Source organism: Phyllostomus discolor, chromosome 8, assembly GCF_004126475.2.
Source record: "Phyllostomus discolor isolate MPI-MPIP mPhyDis1 chromosome 8, mPhyDis1.pri.v3, whole genome shotgun sequence".
Taxonomy (NCBI): domain Eukaryota; kingdom Metazoa; phylum Chordata; class Mammalia; order Chiroptera; family Phyllostomidae; genus Phyllostomus; species Phyllostomus discolor.
Genome location: NC_040910.2, coordinates 69,939,730 through 69,959,517, shown reverse-complemented (window position 1 = coordinate 69,959,517; position 19,788 = coordinate 69,939,730). Strand labels below are relative to the sequence as shown.

At 46.8% G+C, this 19,788-nt stretch overlaps 1 protein-coding gene across 4 annotated transcripts in view; it reads right to left on the bottom strand.

Moving 5' to 3' along the window:
- PIK3R5 (phosphoinositide-3-kinase regulatory subunit 5) overlaps positions 1-19,788 on the bottom strand; it is a 69,096-nt gene that overhangs the window by 15,383 nt on the left and 33,925 nt on the right. For all 4 annotated transcript variants that reach the window (XM_028534358.2, XM_036033007.1, XM_036033005.1 and 1 more), the window contains exons 2-5: positions 10,753-10,868; positions 8,852-8,952; positions 6,137-6,205; positions 5,230-5,368 (exon numbers count right to left, since the gene is read on the bottom strand). In XM_028534358.2, the coding sequence (XP_028390159.1) occupies positions 5,230-5,368; positions 6,137-6,205; positions 8,852-8,952; positions 10,753-10,855 (412 nt within the window). In that variant the 5' untranslated portion in view covers positions 10,856-10,868. The remainder of the gene's footprint in view (positions 1-5,229; positions 5,369-6,136; positions 6,206-8,851; positions 8,953-10,752; positions 10,869-19,788) is intronic.

Here is a 19,788-nt window from a genome sequence, read left to right as displayed (position 1 = left end):
CCAAACCCTACTGGCCAAGCAATGTGAAATCAATGTAGGTCAGCCTTTGTTCTCACAAACTGCTCTGAGAGGGAGGTACTATCACCCTCCCATTCTATGGATGAGGAAACTGAAGCTCCCATAAGTAAAACATCTTGCCAACGGCCCCAGAACCCCAGGGTTTGAAACCACAATGGTCTAACACCTAGTGCAGGTGCCCGCTGAGGGACGCAGCCTCGGCCTCTCCTGTGAGAGCTCCCTCCTGGCCTGCATTCTAGCCCCTGGTCCCAGCTCCCTCAGCGCCCGCCTCAGCTGGGCTCATTTGGGGTGGGGGCACTCAGCAATAAGGCAAAACTATAATCAACATGCCTCTACAAAATCACACCCCAGCACTTTCTGACAAGCCCACCTCAGGCTCATGTAGGTGAGGCTAATTTTGTTTAAATCACTATTTGCTGTGGATGAGGGCTCATGTTCTGTGAAGTCAGAGGTTAATTTGTGGATGTGGGATGAGTGACTTTTATTCCCCACAAAAGATAACCTCAAAGGTCACAGTTATATTACCCTATATGACATCAACTGACTTGCATCTAATTTTGCAATCTTATTCTAGCTTCTATGAGACACTGATTTCAGTTTCTCAGACCCTTCTCAACTCTGGCTCCTCCACCTCGCTGGTTCCTTCGGGGGCGAGCTGCACACACCTGCGACACGGGCTCTCTGTGCATTTGGATGAGAGTTAGGTGCCTTCATTGTTTGAAAACGACTCTCTGACACGAGGGAGAGTTAATGGTTTCTTGTCTCAGTTCTGCTTTCCTGGGAAGAGGGGAATTTCATGGTGTGGGCAGCCTGCCCTGAGTGTCCCTCTCCAGGCAGTTAAAGAGGAGACCCCCAAACCCGGAATTTATGTACAAAAAATTGTGTAGTTATTCTTACACATTTAAACTTCAGTCACCTTCAAAGTACTCTCCATTTGATGCAATACACTCATCAAGACACTTTTTCCACCATTCAAAACAGTTTTTGACCTCCTTAAATTTGATGCTTTTTAGTGCTTCTGCCATTTTTTTCTTTCACCTCTTCCACATGGGCAAGACATTGCCTTTGAGGACTTTATTCATCCAGGAAACAAAAATGTCACTAGGGCCAAAATCAGGTGAATGGGGGTGGGGGTGCATGGGGGTCATGCCATTTTTGGTCAAGAACTCCTGAATACTCAGCACTGTGTGGGCAGGTGCACTTGTAAATTACCCATCATGAAATGGGCAAACACGTTGAAAGAGTCTTAAAAAACAAAATTCACTGAAGCCAAACACAGCCTCTCACACCACCAGCTGGTGCACTGGTCCAGATGGTTTCCTAGAACACTCACCTAGCCGGAGAAATCTGTACTGCAAGGGGCCCGTCCTCCAGAAGATAATTCCAGGTTTTTTGGGTCCCCCCTCATATTTGCCTTCTCTATCACCCACATACCTGAAGCCTCACGTGGCCCCTGGGGCCATGTTCAGGGGAAGGCCCTCTGCAGTGAGGGACAAGAGTTCCGAGCGTCCTCTCTGCTCCGAGTCCCACTCCAGTTGCTGCTCTGCCTGGCTCTTGTCCCCCGGGCTTAGAACCCCATGTCCCCAAGTCTGGGCCTCACCACAGCCCACCCCTCTGCTCCACACCTGTTCATAGGGCTTTCCAGAACAGAGTTCCTGCTCAGCCACCACAGAAACATCTCCAGGCAGAGTGTGCGTGCAGCAGAGGAGAGCCAGCTGGTTCCATTTGAAAATGGGAAGCAGTCTCCCCACATGCAGGTGATGGCCCTCCCCCAGCCCAGCATATCTCCCTTATCCATTTCAAAGTAGGGAAGAGTAACTTAAATATCTGGTGTAGACCGAAGGCCCTGCCTGGTGTTTGCATTTAAATCTCTTCTGTCTAAATTATAAACAGAAAGAAGACTGCATTCTTATTAAAGGAATTCTCATCAACTCGGAAATGATCTAGATCCACATGTTTTGGGGGGCAGTGGGGAGGATGGGGATGAAAGAGATTAACCTTTGGATCATTTGCTCACTTAGGGTGCCTTGAAAAGTTAGGTTGGCAGTTTCTCAATTCATCATGTGCACAAGCACCTTTCCTAGTTTGACACCTTCTCCTCAGGGGCTTCCTGATTTCTTAACTCTCCCACCCAGGTCTCTCCCACGAGGTGAGGTCCATGTAATCGGTAGGTGTGGGTCTGCTCGGCTTCTCGGTGGCACACACAGCTGACTGGTTGGGGGCAGGTGGATCAGACGGTTGGTTGGGGAAGGAGGGCATGAACCCTCACAGCCCTTTACAGACAGAGCTTCAGCCCTGAGCTTTCTAGGCTTCAGGAATTGCTGGGGAGTAAGACTTGCTACTTCTGCTCAGTGTGTGCTGAATGTGTACAAGGAGAATTAAATGCTGTCAGTACTAAACAGGGCCTGGTGTGCATATGGATTTAAAAGGAAAAAAATGGGATTACAACATGCATTGTATTTTGGGTCCTGCTTTTTTAAAAACTCAAGTTACTCAACATTTTTTGATATCAGTAATTGTATTTGTCATTTTTAATAATAGACTAGCATTCCACCAAACAATTTGCTACAATATACTCAACCTAATTCAATATTTAGGTTTTTTGGAATTGGTTGATTATTAGAAAGAATGCATCAATGAACATTTTTGTAGGGAAATCTTTGCATACCCACAACTGCCCAAATTTCTAAGAATGGAATTGCTGGGTGAAAGGATATTCTTTTTAATGTTTTAGAGAATGTAGCCCCCTTTTCCTGACCAATACTGGTACTTGTTTTTGTATCTTTGCCAATTTGATGGGGGGTGGGGAATGATGTCTCACTGTTAAGTTTTGCATTTTCTGTATTACTAGTGAGGGCGAATGTTTTGAGGGTGTTCCTCAGCTGTTTATGACTCTTTTTTATGTACTTAAATCATGTTCTTTATTTATATTTACATTGGCATATTGCCTGTTTTATTTTTTATCCTCACCAGAAGACATTTTTTTCATTGCTTTTCTTAGAGAGAATGGAAGGGAGGAAGAGAGAGACAGAAACATCAACTGTTTGCCTTCTCATGCATGCCCTGACCAGGGATCAAACCTGCAACTTGGGTATGTGCCCTGACTGGGAATTGAACCCTCAATCTTTTGGTTCACCAGACAACCTCAAACCAACTGAGCCACACTGGCCAGGGCTATTTGCTTAGTTTTAATCAACTCAAAAGAACTCTTCATGGGTTTGAATACTATTAATTTTTATTGAAAATATTTTTCTTAGCATTTACCCTTCACTTAGAATGGGATTTGCCATATAAAAAGCTTTAAACTTTATGCTCTCTTACTGTTGGCTTTTTCTTTTGTAATTTTTGCCTTGCAGGGACACTCTGTCTCCATTCTAGGCTCATGTGCCCTATTTTTCTTCTGTTACTTTTATGGTCTTGTTTTCTACACTTACACCTTTAATCCTACTGTAAGTTATTTTATAAAACACAATTTTGTTTTTTGGAGATAAAATTCTAACTCATTTTTTATGGCCTCTCAATTATCCTGATACCATTTACTAAATGATCAATTTTTTTCATGACTCATTTGAGGATGCCATTTTGTTATATAATATTTTTTAAATATTTGATTTATTTTTTAGAAATTACATTTTATTCCATTAATTTATATATTTTTTACCAATAGTGGATTATTTTAATAACTATATATAGCCTTAGCATACCTTCAAAGACCTAGTAAGGAAACATCCATACATATTCTTCTTTAAGAATACATAAATATATAATAAATGCATAGATAAATACTATCATAGAGCGCTGGTTCTTTCAGACAGACTTTATCTATTTTGTTAAATTTTAAAAGATGTTGTTGCTCTTTTGATCACAGTAACATTTATTTCCATAACACCTGATATTATTATAACATTGATTCAGTCTAACAACATGTCTTAAATTATTTATCCTTCAGTTAAATTTGTTTTCTCTATGTAGGTTAGTCACATTTTTTGTTTGTTTTTAAAGATTTTATTTATTTATTTTTAGAGAGTGAAGGGAGGGAGATAGAGAGAGAGAAACATCAATGTGCTGTTGCTGGGGGTTATGGCCTGCAACCCAGGCACGTACCCTGGCTGAGAATCAAACCTGCGACACTTTGGTTTGCAGCCAGTCACATTTATTCTATTCATTTTGTATTTTTAGTTGTTACTGTAAATTGTTTTTTTCATATGTCTTACTGGTTAAGGCCCTTATTTGGCAAAGCTCTTGGCTACTTATTCACGAGTCTGACAGTTCTTTGTGTGATGCTCTTAGTCTCGATGAATAAGCAATGGTTTGATTTCTACATATTAAAATTTCATTTTCTCTGGAAGAGGAAATATTCTTTTTTTTGCATAGGCAAAATACTTATAAGCATGAAGAGGAAGTTATTGACTTAAATGGAAATGCCTCTCTTATTTCACTGTGGGCTGTTACCTTATTAAGAACTCTTCCATATATTAATAGTTTCCACATATCAGAAGGGTTTTAAATATCAGAAATGGATGTGGAATTTTATCAAATGTTTTAGAGGCACCTATTCAGTTATTTATTGACTTCAAGCTACTGAGGTAATGAATTACTCTCATATCAGGGTACCTCTTAGTAAATCATACTTGACTGTGTTTTCTCTTGCTCTACGATAGTTTTCTTCGACCTCTTTTTCATATGTATTATAGTGCCTGCAATTTCTCAAGAATTCCTACTCGGCAGAGCCCACACATGAGAACTGAGTGTCAGGCCCTTGTCCATACTTGTCAAGGCGCCAATTAACCACCAACCTGTCCACTCCCAACGGCAGCTGCCCTCCATGGCCAGAACTGAATCTACCCACACACACATTCCCCTGTTTGCTCCTGAGGCAAAGAGAACAAATGAGGGCAGCCTCAGAGACCACTTGGGTGAGCAGAGCAGAGGCTCCAGCCACATGGTGGGCTCTCCTCACCCTGAGCCCCTGCTCAGCTTCCCATAAGAATTCCTTCTTTGCTGACTGCCTGTGGCCCCTGCGTCCAGCCGTCTGGCGCTGGTGCACATAGGCTACACACAGCACTGTGAAGAGGGGGCACCAGCACTTTGACACATGGGCAGAGATGAGCTGAAGGGTGACAGGTGAGGAGGCTCATAGCTGACGAATGGGTTCGGAAGACCTCCTGACTGCACAATCCCTGCTCCACGTGCAGCTGACTCAGCACCTACCTGGGGCCTTGAGTTCAGCATCAATGAAGGTGAGCAGCTCCTGGCTGATGCTGCAGTAAGGGACGGGCCAGGTCAGGAATCGGTGGTAGGTTTCAGCTGCTTTCAGAAGGAGATCTGAGTCTGGTGGGAAGTGGGGGGTCTGGAGTTGAGAGGGAGTGGCAAGCAGAGAAGTCTGGGTGAGAGAAAGTTCACTGCCATTCCACAACAGAACCTGCCACTTTTCTGGAATGTTCCACAAAGGGCACACATTTCCTGGCAGCAGTATGTCCAAGGACAAGGTCAGGAAGAATGGGGAGTCACCCATGGGGAATGCATGACACACGGGCGAGACGGTGCCAAGGGACATCTCTACTGGAAGGGCCGTGTGCTTACTAAGCATACCCTGGTCCACAAGGGCAGCTCTCTGAAAAGCGGGGCGTCATCTGAAACAACACTGTTGCTGTCTCTCAATTTGGGGAGTGGTCTTCGATGCCCAGACCACATTTACCCTTACTAGAGGGAAATGTTTATTCTTTGAAGTGAACTGACTCAATGTACATGGGCTCATTTGATGCCGTGGGTCTGGAGAACACAGTTGTGACATCAGGGAAAACCGACCACTGGGGCACAAAATGAGTTGGACATAAAATCTCCTTGACAGGACCTCTCTCACGGCTTGTGAACAGGCTGTGGCAGCAGCTCCTCCGTGGGTGCCCAGGCATGCCAGGCACAGTGGCCTCCATGTGGAGTTACTGAGACCTCTCAAGATGGCCAGTCTGAAGCCATCAGAAGGTGGACAGGCATCTCAAGTGTCACCACCGGAAAGTTTCCCTCTTAGTGTCTCCTCAGATGGGCTGTGCCTGCCCTAGGTAAGTTGTTCTGCTGTCCCCTCCCCGGACTGCCCCAGCTGGGCCAGCCTGGAACTTACGCAGAGGACAGTGGAGTAGAAGAGCAGGGCCAGCGGGGGCAGCAGGTCATAGGTCCCCTTTTCTTGGACCTGCGGAGAGGACAAGAGAGGAAGGTGAGGCTCCTTCACAGGGTGCAGAACAGAACAGCACTTTCTTGTTCTGTTCTCTTCTAAGTGAAAAGCAATGGAACCACAAGACGAAAATCTGGAAAATAGAAGTTAGAAAAAAACCCCACTCACAATCTCCCACTTCCAAACTCAACCACAGCTAACATTTTGACACACTTCTCCTCACACCATCTCTCAGTGTCTTTCCTCTGCAGAGCTGTAACCACGGTACGTGTGTTTGTTCTCTTAATGTCCTTTAAGGAAAATGTTATAAAAGAATTTCTGTTCTGTTACTTGGCCCCTAAGACCACCTATTGCTCCCCTCCTGGTTGTACATTTACCCATTATTTATATTATAAATATGTTTTCTAGTCTGCTGTTTGTCTTTTAAAGCTACGGATTTGTTGGATGTCTGTAAATTAGAGGTGCTATTTTTTTCCTTCATGGATTTCTGTTTTGTTGTGCAAGGATCATGTGAATACTCTTATTACATATTTTCTTCTTTTCTTTGAAGCTTTATTTTCTTAAGTTTAAGTCTTTAATACACCTCTAATTCCATCTGCTATATGGCATGAATTAGGATTCTCACTCTGTATTTTTCCAAATGTTTAATCAATTTTCCCTCAACCATTTAATATTACTGATATAATTTTATTACATACTAAATTGTGTTAATACCCTTGGATAATATCTATTATTTTTATTAGCTGCATAATATTCCTGCTGGTAGACTTCCATAATTTACTAGTTTCATTTTAGATATTTGAGATTATTCCTTGCTATTTACTGTAATTACTTTTGCAATGAAAACCTTTGAAAAAATTTCTTTTTCTATGATTTGTATGATTTACCTAGGAGAGAGCTCAAGAAGTGGAATCAATCAATCAAGATTATAAACATATTTATGATCTTTGAAACATATTGCCCAAGTGCCTTCCATAGGATTTCATCATTTATAATATCTTCCATGTAAGAAAGTTTCAGTTTTATTACATTCTTCTCGGCATTGCTCATAAGTTTTTGCTAATTTGGTAGGCAAAGTCTGTCTCAATATGGTTTAAATTTGCATTTATTTTACTACCACCGGGGCAACATTTTCCCATATATGTTTACAAGCTCTAGTTATTCTTTTGCATATTGTCTCTTTGGTAGAGCTCACCCCCACCCTGTGTCCGCACCTGTATACACACAATTAGAATTCTTGGGTCTCCCAGCCCAGCCTAGAACTCATGGGGCTGGAGACCCAGGGAAAGCCCCCCATCTCTGCGGTGCCTGCTGACCTCGGCAGACTCACACTTAAAGTTCTCCTTTTCTTTATCTCGAGTAGACCATGCGTCTGCTCCACTCTCTCTCCAGTGATGGTTCAGCTCTCCCCAAGGCACTGGGTCAAGGGTGGCACCAGAACTGGGATCTCGGGTGTCTTGATAAACCAATGCTTTCTTCTTAGAGGTAAAGGGTCAGCTAACTGAGGAAGTCAACTATTTTCCAACTCAGTTCTAAGAGGCCGGAATCCTCCTTAGGGACTCACAGCTGTTCTGGAAGCCCAGGCCCACTCAGCATTAAGCACACTCTTCCTCTCAGATGTAAAAGCCTGTTTACTGAACTGTTACAGGAGGTCTCAGTTTACCTCTCCAATCAGTTTTCTCTGTTGTGTCTTTGTTTTTACGGATCTTTTTGAGGAAAGAAATTCAGTAAGTCTTACTCCGTCCTTTCTGGTCAATACCTCGACTTACAAGCAATGTCTGTCTTAAAAAGCAGCTTCCAAAGGAGTTCCCATCAGACTGTCAGCTGATTTCTCAAAAGAAACCTTACAGGCAAGAAGGGGCTGGAAAGAAGTATTCCAAGTCATGAAAGGCAAGGACCTACATCCCAGATTGCTCTATCCAGCAAAGCTTTCATTTAGAATGGAAGGGCAGATAAAGTGCTTCTCAGATAAGATCAAGTTAAAGGAGTTCATCATCACCAAGCCCTTATTTTATGACATGTTAAAGGGACTTATCTAGGAAAAAGAAGATAAAAAAAACATGTATAGTAAAATGATAGCAAACTCACAATTATTAACAACCACACCTAAAACAAAACCAAAAGAAACTAAGCAAACAACTAGAACAGGAACAGAACCACAGAAATGGAGACCACATGGAAGGTTAGCAACAGGGGAGTGGGAGGAGGAGAGAGGGGGAAAAGGTACAGAGAATGAGTAGCATAGATGGTAGGTAGAAAATAGACAGGGGGAGGGCAAGAATAGTATGAGAAATGCAGAAACTAAAGAACTTATAAGTATGACACATGGACATGAACTAAAGAGGGAGAATGTGGGTGGGAGAGGGCATACAGGGTGGAGGGGAGTGAAGGGGGCAAATGGAACAACTGTAATAGCATAATCAATAAAATATATTTTTAAAAAAGCAGCTTCCAGGAGGACCCTGGCTAACGTGCCACGTGTTCTCAATGAGAGAGCCATATCCCCTCCCAGAAACCTGAAATCCACATGCACAGCTGAGATGGAGAGCTCGCAGGGCCCCAGCACCTGTGCCCGGCCCCTTGGGGGACCAGGCGCCCCAGAACTGGCACTCTGTGAGGACCTCTGTCTTGCCACTGTGAGGCCGGTCCCAGCTCTGCCCTCACCTCTCGGGTTTTCTTCAGGATCTGTTCCAGGAGGATGAGGAAGTGACCTGGGTCCCTGCTGACCAGCTCCTGTAGGCTCCAGCAGTTCAGACACAGCCCAGCTGGAAAGGGAGATGCCAGTGGTCAGTCTGGGGGTGGGGAGTGCTGGGGGCCTCTGGGGCTGCACTGGAGCATTCCTTTGTGAAGGAAGAGTCTCAGAAAATTCTGGGTCAACACTCAACCCTATCATGCCCCATTAACATGCAATGACAAGTTTCTTATTCCTGGAAGCTCAAGAGACACCAAGAGGGGCTGGGATACCTTTCAAAGGCCAATGAACTGCCATGATTCTGGTCCCCGTGTCTCCAGAGGGCACCCTGCCCTGGGTTCCTACAGTAGGTGCCAGAACCTCCGAGATGCAGGCAAGAGGGCAGAGGCAGAGACTGCTGGGAGACCAAGGAGAGGAGCCAGGGTGACCTCACCCCCAGCCAACACAAAGCTGAGGCTGTGGTAGCTGCGGAACTTCCCAGGCCTGCCCGGACGGAGCCCAGGAAGGGGAAGCTACATTCACTCACATTTAGAAAGCTACAATGAACATTTTGTCACTCTGACTTCCCCTGACTTTCTTATTCTGCCAGTGTCTTTTTCTCTGAAGTCAGCAAGGGCAAACCCCTAAAAATTAAAGGGGTGGACACAGAGACTTCTGAGTGTGTGTGAGTGTGAGTGTGTCCATGTGTAGTGGGGAGTGACAGCAGGAGGGGCAGAAGTGGCCCGATCATGAGTTTTGTGGAGGCCCAGGGACCCTCCTGCGCATGGGGGTCTCCCAACGTCCAGGAGGTCCCTCCCCGTGTGTCTCATGTGGTCACAGGTTTTTGCAAAATTGTAAAAGTCAGATACTTTGCATCAGTTTACCTAATGATGACCCTCTCAATTCTATAAGCTTAAGCTCCATCGAAATCTGTGTAGAAGGCAAGAAGAGAAAAGCTACCACTTACTGACCACCTACAGTGTGCTCGGCCTTCACGTACACCACCTCCACTGAGTCTCCCACCCTCCCTTCAGGAAGCTGGTTCCTGTTGTTATTCTCTTTCTACAGACAAGGCAGGGGAGGTCCTGAGGGGTTCAGTGATTCACACAAGTTTACACAGCCAGTGAGACAGACTTTTAGTCCAGAGCTATTTAATGCCAAGGGCCAAGGAAAGCCTCTCAGAGGAGGTGACTTTTGAGCTGAGGCCTGGATGAGAAAGAGCCAGCTGTGCACGGTTCCAAGGGAAGAATTCCAGGCAGCAAGTGCAAAGGTCCTGGTATGTTCAAGGAGCAGTAGGTATCTCTCTCATGAGGTGGTCAGGGAAGCTAGTGAGATATGGGATAGGAAAAATCTTTACAAGCATAAGGAATTACTGCAACTAGTCACTGCCTTCAGAGACAGAGCGCCCTAGCCTTCAGTCACCCCCTTTCCTCAGTCCTGGGCAAGCATGGACCAGGGAGGCCCCTGCCATCTACAGCTTTGCTGAGATCGTCCCTTGCTCTGTGGGGAACAGGATGAGGAGTCTATAAAAGGAACTAGAAGCCAAGTAAATGGAATTCTAGGGAGAGCTGTCTGTGAATTCATAGCTACTCTTTTGGAATCAGCCACTGTGGTATTTCTAGCATATGCTAAGGACTCGAGATACAGCCCCGAGAAGGACGACGAAGACAGCACAGGAGAAAGGAGAAACTGCTGCCTACTGAGGGCCTGCTCTCTACCAGCTGCTGAACCAGGCACCTGCCCAGGTGAGGTCCAGTTAAGGACTTCAGGTCCTGTGCTCAAGTCACAGAGTTGGAACCAGGATCTGCCAGTTTCCAAGGCTTGTCCAGCGCTCCTTGTGGCCCTTGAGGCTTCCTTGGGCTTTAAGAGCAATGCACTGTTGTCTCAGACCTACCTGACCAAGAGGTGGAGCGGCGGTTGAGGCTGAGTCCGTGCAAGCAGCGCTCCAGGGCATGCTGGATGCGGTCCTCTGTGCACGTCGTAGCCCCTGGCTGCATCCTGAGTCATCGCCTGCACGGGAGACAGACTTTGGTCAGCCCAGAGGCCCCCAAGTGTGAAGAGCACATGGCCCAGAGGGCAGATGGCACAATGGGCACCCACAGCCCAGTGCTCTCAGCTTTGCTATTGCTTGGGTGCTGTGAGCACACCATGAGGGGGCTTACTGCTGCCTCCAGTGCTGGAATGGCTCCTGGAGGTGCAGCTCTGGGTGGCAGGAGGGGTGCTCCTGCAGCCCAATAGCATGTCACTACAGGAAGCAAGGAGTCAGGGATAGGAGTGCAGGGGTGCCTGTCTCTGGCAGTGGTGAGTGTCTCCAACAGCCTGGGAAGTGCCCAGGATGTGGCCCAACCCCCCAGTAGGCCAGGCGGAAGGACCTCAAGGGAAAACTCAGAATCGCTCCAGGGGCTTCTCCTGAATTTCCAGGTCTGCACCGCCAGCCCCCAAGGATGGGCAGGAAGCCCAGTCTACAGAGAAGAGCATAGAGACCCCTCCTCAGCACAGGGTGCTCTGATGCCAAGGCCTGGTGGGGGCTGTCTCACACACCTCACCCCCACTCCTGCCCTGCCACACCCTCTGCTTGGGCGCCTGGGCCACAGACCCCTGCTCCTTTTCTGCCCTACCCTCCACTCTGGCCATTTTCTTTGCTTTCTCTGAGGCTTGGCAGTGTTACCAGTTACCCAACGACCCCTTGTGGCTCCCTCCCTGTCCTACTTCAGACAGGCCAGGGGTGCTTAGACAGGCCCTCAGACAGGCTGGGGGGGTACTGAGGAGGGGACTTATGAAGGGGTTTTAGCACCAGATGGGGAACTGGGGGAAATGCCAAATTCAGAGAGCTTTTTGGTTATACCCCTCGGGAAGCTGGGAAGCATAGCATGGCAGGTGGCTCAGACAGTGAATGAGCCTGGCCTCTGGGCCAGCAGACTAGGACTCACATCTTGATCCTGCTATTTGCTACCCATGTGACTTGGGACAATTTTTTTTTTTTACTTTTCCAAACCTCCAGTTTACCTATCTGTAAAACAGGAGAATGAAGGTATTGTTACAGGGATAGATAGTGCTGGGCAAGCTTCCGAGACACAGAAGCTAGCATGGTACAGTCTTGGCCACAACCACTCTTTTCCTTGGGAATTTCGCCACATTCACCCTTCCAGGCAGATGCCATGGCAGGCTAATCAGGCCGGGTCGGAGAGGGAAGCTCTGTGGCACTGGGGACAGACCAGGAAACCACAAGCAGAAACATCAAGCTCAGAGCCAAGCCATGCAAACAACATGCAAAGAGCCGTGGGATCCGAGCCTGGACTCAGCAGTGGGCCAGGCATCCAGCTCATGGAGACCCCAGGAGTCAAGTCCTCCTGCCCCCACAGCCTGGGAGGAACCACGCGTCCAGGGGAATGGCCCTTTATGAACTTCCCAACATCATGTCACTTCAGTGATATTCCTGGGCAGGTGCAAGGGTCTGCATGCATGCATTCTTTCATATATTTAATGACCACCTACTATGCGTCAGGCAGTAGGGACACAGCATTGAAGGAAGCGGGCCAGCTCCTGTGTAGGAGACAGAGACACTGGAGAACGATTAACAGACCAGAAAGGAGGCCATCGCAGGGGGTCACATGGTGAAGACCTGCTGGTGGGGCCAAACGGGAAGCCCACTTGAGGTTGTTGGAGGTCAGGAAAGCCTCTCAGAAGAGACATTTAAGATGAATGAGGCAGTCAGGAGAAAAGGGTGGGGGAGGAAGGGAATGTTCCAGAAAAAGAAGACAGCATGTGGAAAGGTCTGGGCACAGGAACCAGCCAGGCAAGGACTAAGACCCTGGAGCACAGGCCAGCCCTCCCGGCCCCACACCTTCCAGCTACTCAGGTGGCAGACTGAGTAAAAAAAATCTCTCGCTGGTTAGTCAGGACCATGCACCTTGGGTGTTTCCATCAGTGGCACCTCAATGTCTGAAGATGTCCTGGGGCCCTTCCAGGGCACCTTTCATGGCCGCCTCTGGCCCTCGTGTTGGCCGGCTGCTCCCGGGAAGTCCAGGCAGCGAGTCTGAGCACCCGGGCCAGGCGGGCAGGTTTCAGGCTTCCGGGGCCCTCCTCCACGCAGACTGTGCTGGTGCCAGCGTGGAGGTGTGTCCCTGGGAATGGCCACTCCTGATGGGGCTCACCTTCTGCCCCCTGCAGTGGCAGCCCAAATACAAGACCCTCTCAAGCCTGGTCCTACCCGGCTGAGGACTAACGGAGCTGCTGGAGGAGCTGGGACACCAGGCTCCTCAGAAGGATGAGTGTGGGACGTGAAGGGCTAACTGGCCCTAACAGACGCCCTCCACAGGTCTTTATCTCCACTGGCCTTCTTCCTTTCAGCCTCAGGCAGCTTTTTGGAGGGAGTTCGGAGGTCAGCCCCTGCAAGTTTCTCATTTTACAGATGGGGAGGAAGAGACCCAGAAAGGAAGAGGGACTGCCTGGGGATGGGGCCAATCTGGGGGGATCAACACAGGTATCTCCAGACAAGGGTATTGAGTAGGACTTCTGTATTCCCAAACCGTGGTCAAGGCCCAACTCTGAGGACAAACAGTGCCTGATGACCCGTATGCTGAAGCTCTAGAGTCACAGTGCATGTCAGGGATGGGGGCCAGCAACCATACTGGGGGGCTGGTCAGGCAGCGTCAGTCCAGAGCCAGCATGGCTGCCTGCCTGCCCACCCCCACACCTGTCAGTACGAGAACACTGCGGGGAGAAGAAGGCTATCAGCCAGGGCAGAGGGGCCTTAAGAAAATCTGGTATTCTGACTCCCAGGTGGTGGCGCTGCCATTCCGCTCTCAGTTCACTCCCCTCGTGGGGAGCAGCTAGCAAGTCCACTGTTGGCCAAGGCAAAGATGTGAGGTCCGCGTGCATATGCAGAGGTGGGGGGATGAGACACTAGGAACAGAAGCTGGACTTGAGTTGCTTTGTTGATACTTCACCCCGGGGGGTCCCCAGCAAGGAAAGGGGAGCTTAGCAGTAGAGGCCTGAAGGCTGGACCACCTTAGGAGGTGGGGACAGGAAGAAGAGCTGGAAAATCTGGGGCACAGAAACGTTAAACCACGGACCTAAGGTTACACAGTTAGGAGAAGGCAAAGCCAGGAGAGAAACCCAGGAGGTCTGGCTCTTGACCACTCTCCCTCCATCAAATGCAGTTACTAGAAGAAAAATAAAACCCATCCATGCTTCTACCTCACAAGTGAAGACTCAGTTAACTATGACATGATCTTGCTTTAAGTGACCCATACTCCCAGTGGCTAGGAATCCTGAGGCCACCATGTCTGTCTATACCACTGCCACCCTCCCAACAGAGGACCAGGGCTCATAGCAGCAGCATTCCTGGCTGGCCTGGGCGATGATCATGGTGGCCCACAGGGCCTCAGACTAGAGACACTGGAGACCTCTGGGCCTTTCCAGGGGAACTGGGTTTAAGGCCACCCTCTGTCCAGCACTTCTGCAGTGGCTAAGTCCATTGTGTCATGAGGTAGAAATGAGTCACCCTGCTCTGTTGTGTCACTATAACTGATACTAACACAAGATACAAATGAACAGTCTCAGCCAGCGCCCCTTCTACCTCACCGCCATCCTCAGGGGCCAGCACACAGCATTCTACAAGAGGTGAAAGGCTGCTCTTGCATCCCTGCAATGCCTGCTGCCTCACGCTTCACTCCTTCTCCAGGTGCCTGGGACCTTCCCATCTCCTGGACTCAGTGTCCCCGGCCATTCAAGGGAGAGCGCCAAGGCCGTCTCCATGGACAGGCACTGGCAGAGCTCCTGGCATGCCAGCCTCCCTGGTGTGGGAGGCCAGCTAGAGCTTGCTCCCAGCTCCTGTCAGAGGCAGGACCTGCCCAAGGCACAGGGGGTGGAGCGGGGATGTCTGGTAGAGCTGCCCTGGGGGTTAACCCAGCTCACTGCTTGGTCCTCTGGGACTCTCATTTCCGTCTGATGAGTCAGGCATCAGCCGTTTCTTGTGACTTGTCAGCAGAACCCCAGTGGCTTTGGGGCGGAGATGAAGAGGGAAGAAAGTGGCATCACTTTCTCCTGAGGGATGATGCCTTTTTTCAAAGGATTAGCAAGCAAGGCCTGGTTTCCCCTGGCACTCCATTCCCATCCCCCCTCTCCACCCTGATAAAAGGAGCTCCTGTTGTGAAATTCCAGTGGCTGCCGGAATGGGAATGCCCCCACATCTGCGGTGGGGTAGTGTTGAAACACCCAGCAACAGCGCTGGCCCCAGCCTCCAAGTTCCTCTTCTGATCCAGTAAGGATGAGTCTTTACTGGGAACTCTGAGCAGGACAGGGCCATGCAAACCAGGGGTTGTCTTCCCTAAAGTGCAGGACCAGTCAGAGGGCCAGCGTGTGCCTGGGCCCAGCTTCCTGAGGCAGCCTGCACGGCAGGGAAGAGGGCCCCTTTCCTTGGGGAACATCCCAAACAGTGGGGGGCCCCCAACTCTTAGGGAGGGGAGCATGGTCCTCCGGGCTCTGGCAGGCACCCTGTTCTGCTCCCCTGCAGTTCTGAACAGGCCCGTGCTCAGAAGCCGTCATCCCACAGGTGGGAACAGGACAGAGACACCAAGGCCTGTCTGACCCCACCTGCTTCAGTCCCGTGTCGCTCCTCCCTCTCCCCCTTCCTTCTGGCCCCTGGGGCTTGACCTCCCTTTCTGCCCCAACTCCTGCCCTCATAACTGCTGAAGGCAGAATCTCTTGTGAGAACTAATTTTAAAAATTCTCACTTCCAATACCAGAAGTATATGCCAGAATCTAAAGACTGGGGTGAGAAAGGGGTGGAAAGGAGAAGGCAGAGAGCTGGGAGTGGGTGAGGTGGAGCAATACCTCCCTAGGGAGACCTTTCTGTGCTGTTTGGACTTTCAGGACCACAGCAGTACTCTACACACCCCAAGTTAAATAAGGAATGCAAATGAAACAGGACCTGGGGGAGGCAAACAATGGAACACAACAATAACAAATTCACCTACCTGCATTATAAATAATATGACCACACTGAAAGGGATGCGGAGTGAAAGAACTAACCTGAGTCACTGTGGAAAACAGCATTTTGACTGGATACTATAAGGCTAAAGAAAACAAAACTATACACAAATACTGTTTTTTTGTAGGGATGTGGGCTACATCAAAATCTTGAAACTTCTTTATGTGTGTGCTAGGATGAAATGAAGAAGCAAATCTGTCATGGATGATGAGAGCCAGTTTCTCATTGTTGGAGAAAGAAGTCACAAATAAGGAAAAAGAGGAAGTCTAGAATGAACCAATTTTATGGTATTAGACTGCAACTGGAGAAATCAGTATGAACTCATGGTTTTTAATGTATATACAGATAGATATACATGGAAGTAAAAAATGTGTATATGCTTTGATTAACATGCATGTATATATTTTCTGGCTCTGTCTGCTGAGAGAGCCTAGAAGCAACAATGTCCCAGTACCAATGAGCACACCTAGTGCCCAGACCTTGGTTTCTAAATACCACTCTCTAACCAAAGGAACCAGGGCTCCTTAGAGAAATGGCTGATTCTAGTGCCAGGGCAGGAACTGTACAAGACAAACCTGGAGCACCCTGTTGTGCCAGAAAATAAGTCAATACTTGCAAAAGGATGAGGGGTGTCAAACAAAATAAATAATGAAAGTCTACATTATTGTTATAAATAATAAAACAAAATAAAATAAAGAGGAGAGGAAACAGGTCTCCTTTACAAAGGAAGTCCAATTAATAAATGTGGGAGGGATGGGAGAAATACAAAATCACCATTAGGCAAACACCACAGTAATAGTTTTGTAGGCAAGAGCCACCAATGAATGATACAATCTACAGGTGAAAATCTGAGCGGAAACAGGGTATTTGCATAATCTCAGAGTACTTCCCCCCAAGTAATGGATCAATTACAAAGGGAAAGTAATAATTTCAGAGTAGAGAAACCCAGCACCACCTAAACCTCACGATCAAAGTTAATATTACCACTAAGAAGACGTGTCAACATCACGATGCATCCATCCAGATACAATGCTCTAAGAGGGACATGACATCACTTCTGTGGGATGCTCCCAAAAACACATAACCACAACCTAAACATGAAGAAAGATCATTTGAAACTCAACTGAAAGAAATTCTATAAAATGACTGAGCAGTATTCCCCACAGTGGCAAGGCCATAAAAGATAAGGGAAGACTGAGCAACTGTCACTGATCGGAGGAGACTGAGGAGACATAAAAAGCTAAACGCAGCCCTGGCTGGTGTGGCCAGGTAGACTGAGTGCTGGCCTGTGAACTGAAAGGTGGCCGGTTTGATTCCCAGTCAGGGCACATGCCTGGGTTGCAGGCTAGGTCCCCAGTTGGGGGAGTGAGAGAGACAACGAATCGATGTATCTCTTACACACCAACGTTAATCAAAAAATAAAAATAAAGCTAAATGCAATGTGGGATCCTGGATTGGATTCTGGAGCTAAAAGGGCACATTTGCAGGAAAGTGGCTAAAATCCAAATGAAGTCTCGAGTATTGTGTAGTATGGTACCAGCTGTTCCTTGTTTTGATAGCTGCACCACAGTATGTGAGTTGTAAGCATCAGAGGAAGCTGAGGGGAGGGCACACATGGCTCTAAGACCCTTTTTATAGTTGCGAACCTTATGTATCCTTTATATATCTTTCCGGGTGGTTATCCAATGCCTTGCTGCCCTTCATACACTTGTTTCAAGTTGCTATTTCCTGTATACTCATAGTTCCTAGTTACTGGTCAGTAGACCGGTACAGGGTTGCCTGCCTTAAAATCCAGTAACTCGATATCCCCAAACTGGGGTTGAGGTTCTTGGGGTTCTTGAAAGGCTTCCAAGTACTCTCTGTGAGAACAGCTAAATCGTGTTTTCACTTGGATAGCAATCTCTGCAAAGTTAACAGTTAATCTATTCTGGAACATCTCAGTGGCACCTTTGACCAAATGTTACCATAAGGTAACATCATAAGGTGTTGGTGCTCAGTTTGCTTTGTTGTCACCTAAGAGGACAGAACATGCCAGCTGTGCTCTTGGGGTCTTCGAGAGCTCAAGGTTGATCAGATGAGTTCATATATGGAAAATGGCTAGTCCCCGGCTTTTCAATAAATGCCGTCTGTATACTATCAGGGTAGTTCCCTAGCATACACCAGTCTGCTGCCCAGCTCTAGATGCCTTTGAGATGGGACCAAAAAAATCAAGCCCTCCCTGGGAGGTTCTGATGCCTAGTCAGGCTCAGAAAGTAGTGTTTTCTACTTTACAAGTACACATATACACACACCAGCCTGTGAGGCTAGGAGGGCACCTCAGAGACCAGCCAGTGCCACTCTCCCATGCTGCAGAGAAAACATGAAGACTGAGCAGTGCAGTGACTTGCTCGGGCAGGAAAGTGGCACATCTCCAGGGAGAAACTGAGCCTTGAGCCGGGGAGAGTCTTGGCCCTGGCTTAGGAGGGAGCCGGCCTTGGCCACCCCACAGTGAGCAGCCTCTGCTTCTCTCCTCGAAGTTAGTTTGAGGATCATTTCACAGATTTCTTCTGGACTTTTGGGGCTGTTTAGGTATTGGACCTCCTCACATGTCCATTTTGTGAATCTGGGGTTTTGACAATATCATTCATTTTAATTGAGATTTAAAATTTTATTAGCAAAGATCTAAATCTAGAATTCCTATGTAACTTTTAAAATTATATCTGAGTCAGTGATTTTAGCCCCTCTTTTAATCTTAATGTTGTATAATATTATGTTTTCTTTAATACAGGTCTGATTTGTATATTTTTACACTACATCACAATTTTTAAAAATATTTTTGACATTTATAGAAAATGTAGTAACTATTTTGCAACTGTTTGCTTTGGACAGTGGCTCTACCTTTGATTTGATTTTATTGCTCGTGGTTTTTTTGTTTTGTGCCATTATACCCCTATTTACTAGTTGTTTGTAGTGATTCATTTCTTGCTCAGCTGGGGTATTTCGAGTAACAGGATGAGTATGTGGCTTAGGTACTTTCTGAGACCACATGTCATATGTCATGCACTGAGGCTTACTATAAATTATAGCTTTGCCAAATACCATATTGGTGTAATTCGCTTTTTTCACCCTGAAAATGTTCATGGAAATGCAAAATAATCAACTGAAGAAATGGCTATAACAAAAAATAGAATTATGTTGACTCTCACGAAGTTACTCTGATTGCTTCCCTATGCCCTTGACTGAGGATTGGCAAACTTTTTCTGTAAAGGGACAGATAGTAAGTATCTTAGGCTCTGGGGCAATGAGTCTGTCGCAGCTACTCAATGCTGCCGTAGAGGTGCAGAAGCAGCCATAGATAGTATTAAATGAATGAGTGTGGCTGAGTTCCAATAAAACTTTATTATAGACACTGAAAAAAAATAGAATTAGGTAGAGTAGTGGGGTACAAATTAAAATAGAAATTGATATTGTTCAATTATACAAATAACCCCCCCCAGAAATTGTGGTAGAAGATCCCATACATAATAGCAACAAAAAGAACAAAAGAAGAGAAAATAAACTTACAAGTGTGCAAAATTTGAATGAAATAAAACTGTTGAGGGAAATAAAAGCAGGCAGGTAAATGGAAATGCATCTCCTGTTGTTACAGAAGAAGATTCGACATCATAAAGAATTAATTTGAAATGGATCACAACGTACAAAGAGCTAAAAACTCTTAAAAACAGGTGAAAAGCTTCATCACATTAGATTTGTCAATGGTGCTAAAAGCACAGGTAACAGAAGAAAAACAGATAAACTGGACTACATCAAAACTTAAAGCTGTGTAGCAAAAAGAAACAACAGAGTGAAAAGGAACCCTACAGAGTAGGAAAAATATTTGCAAATCATATATCTGATAAGAAGTTAATAACCAGGATATATAAAGAACTACTATAAACTCAACAACAACAAAACAAC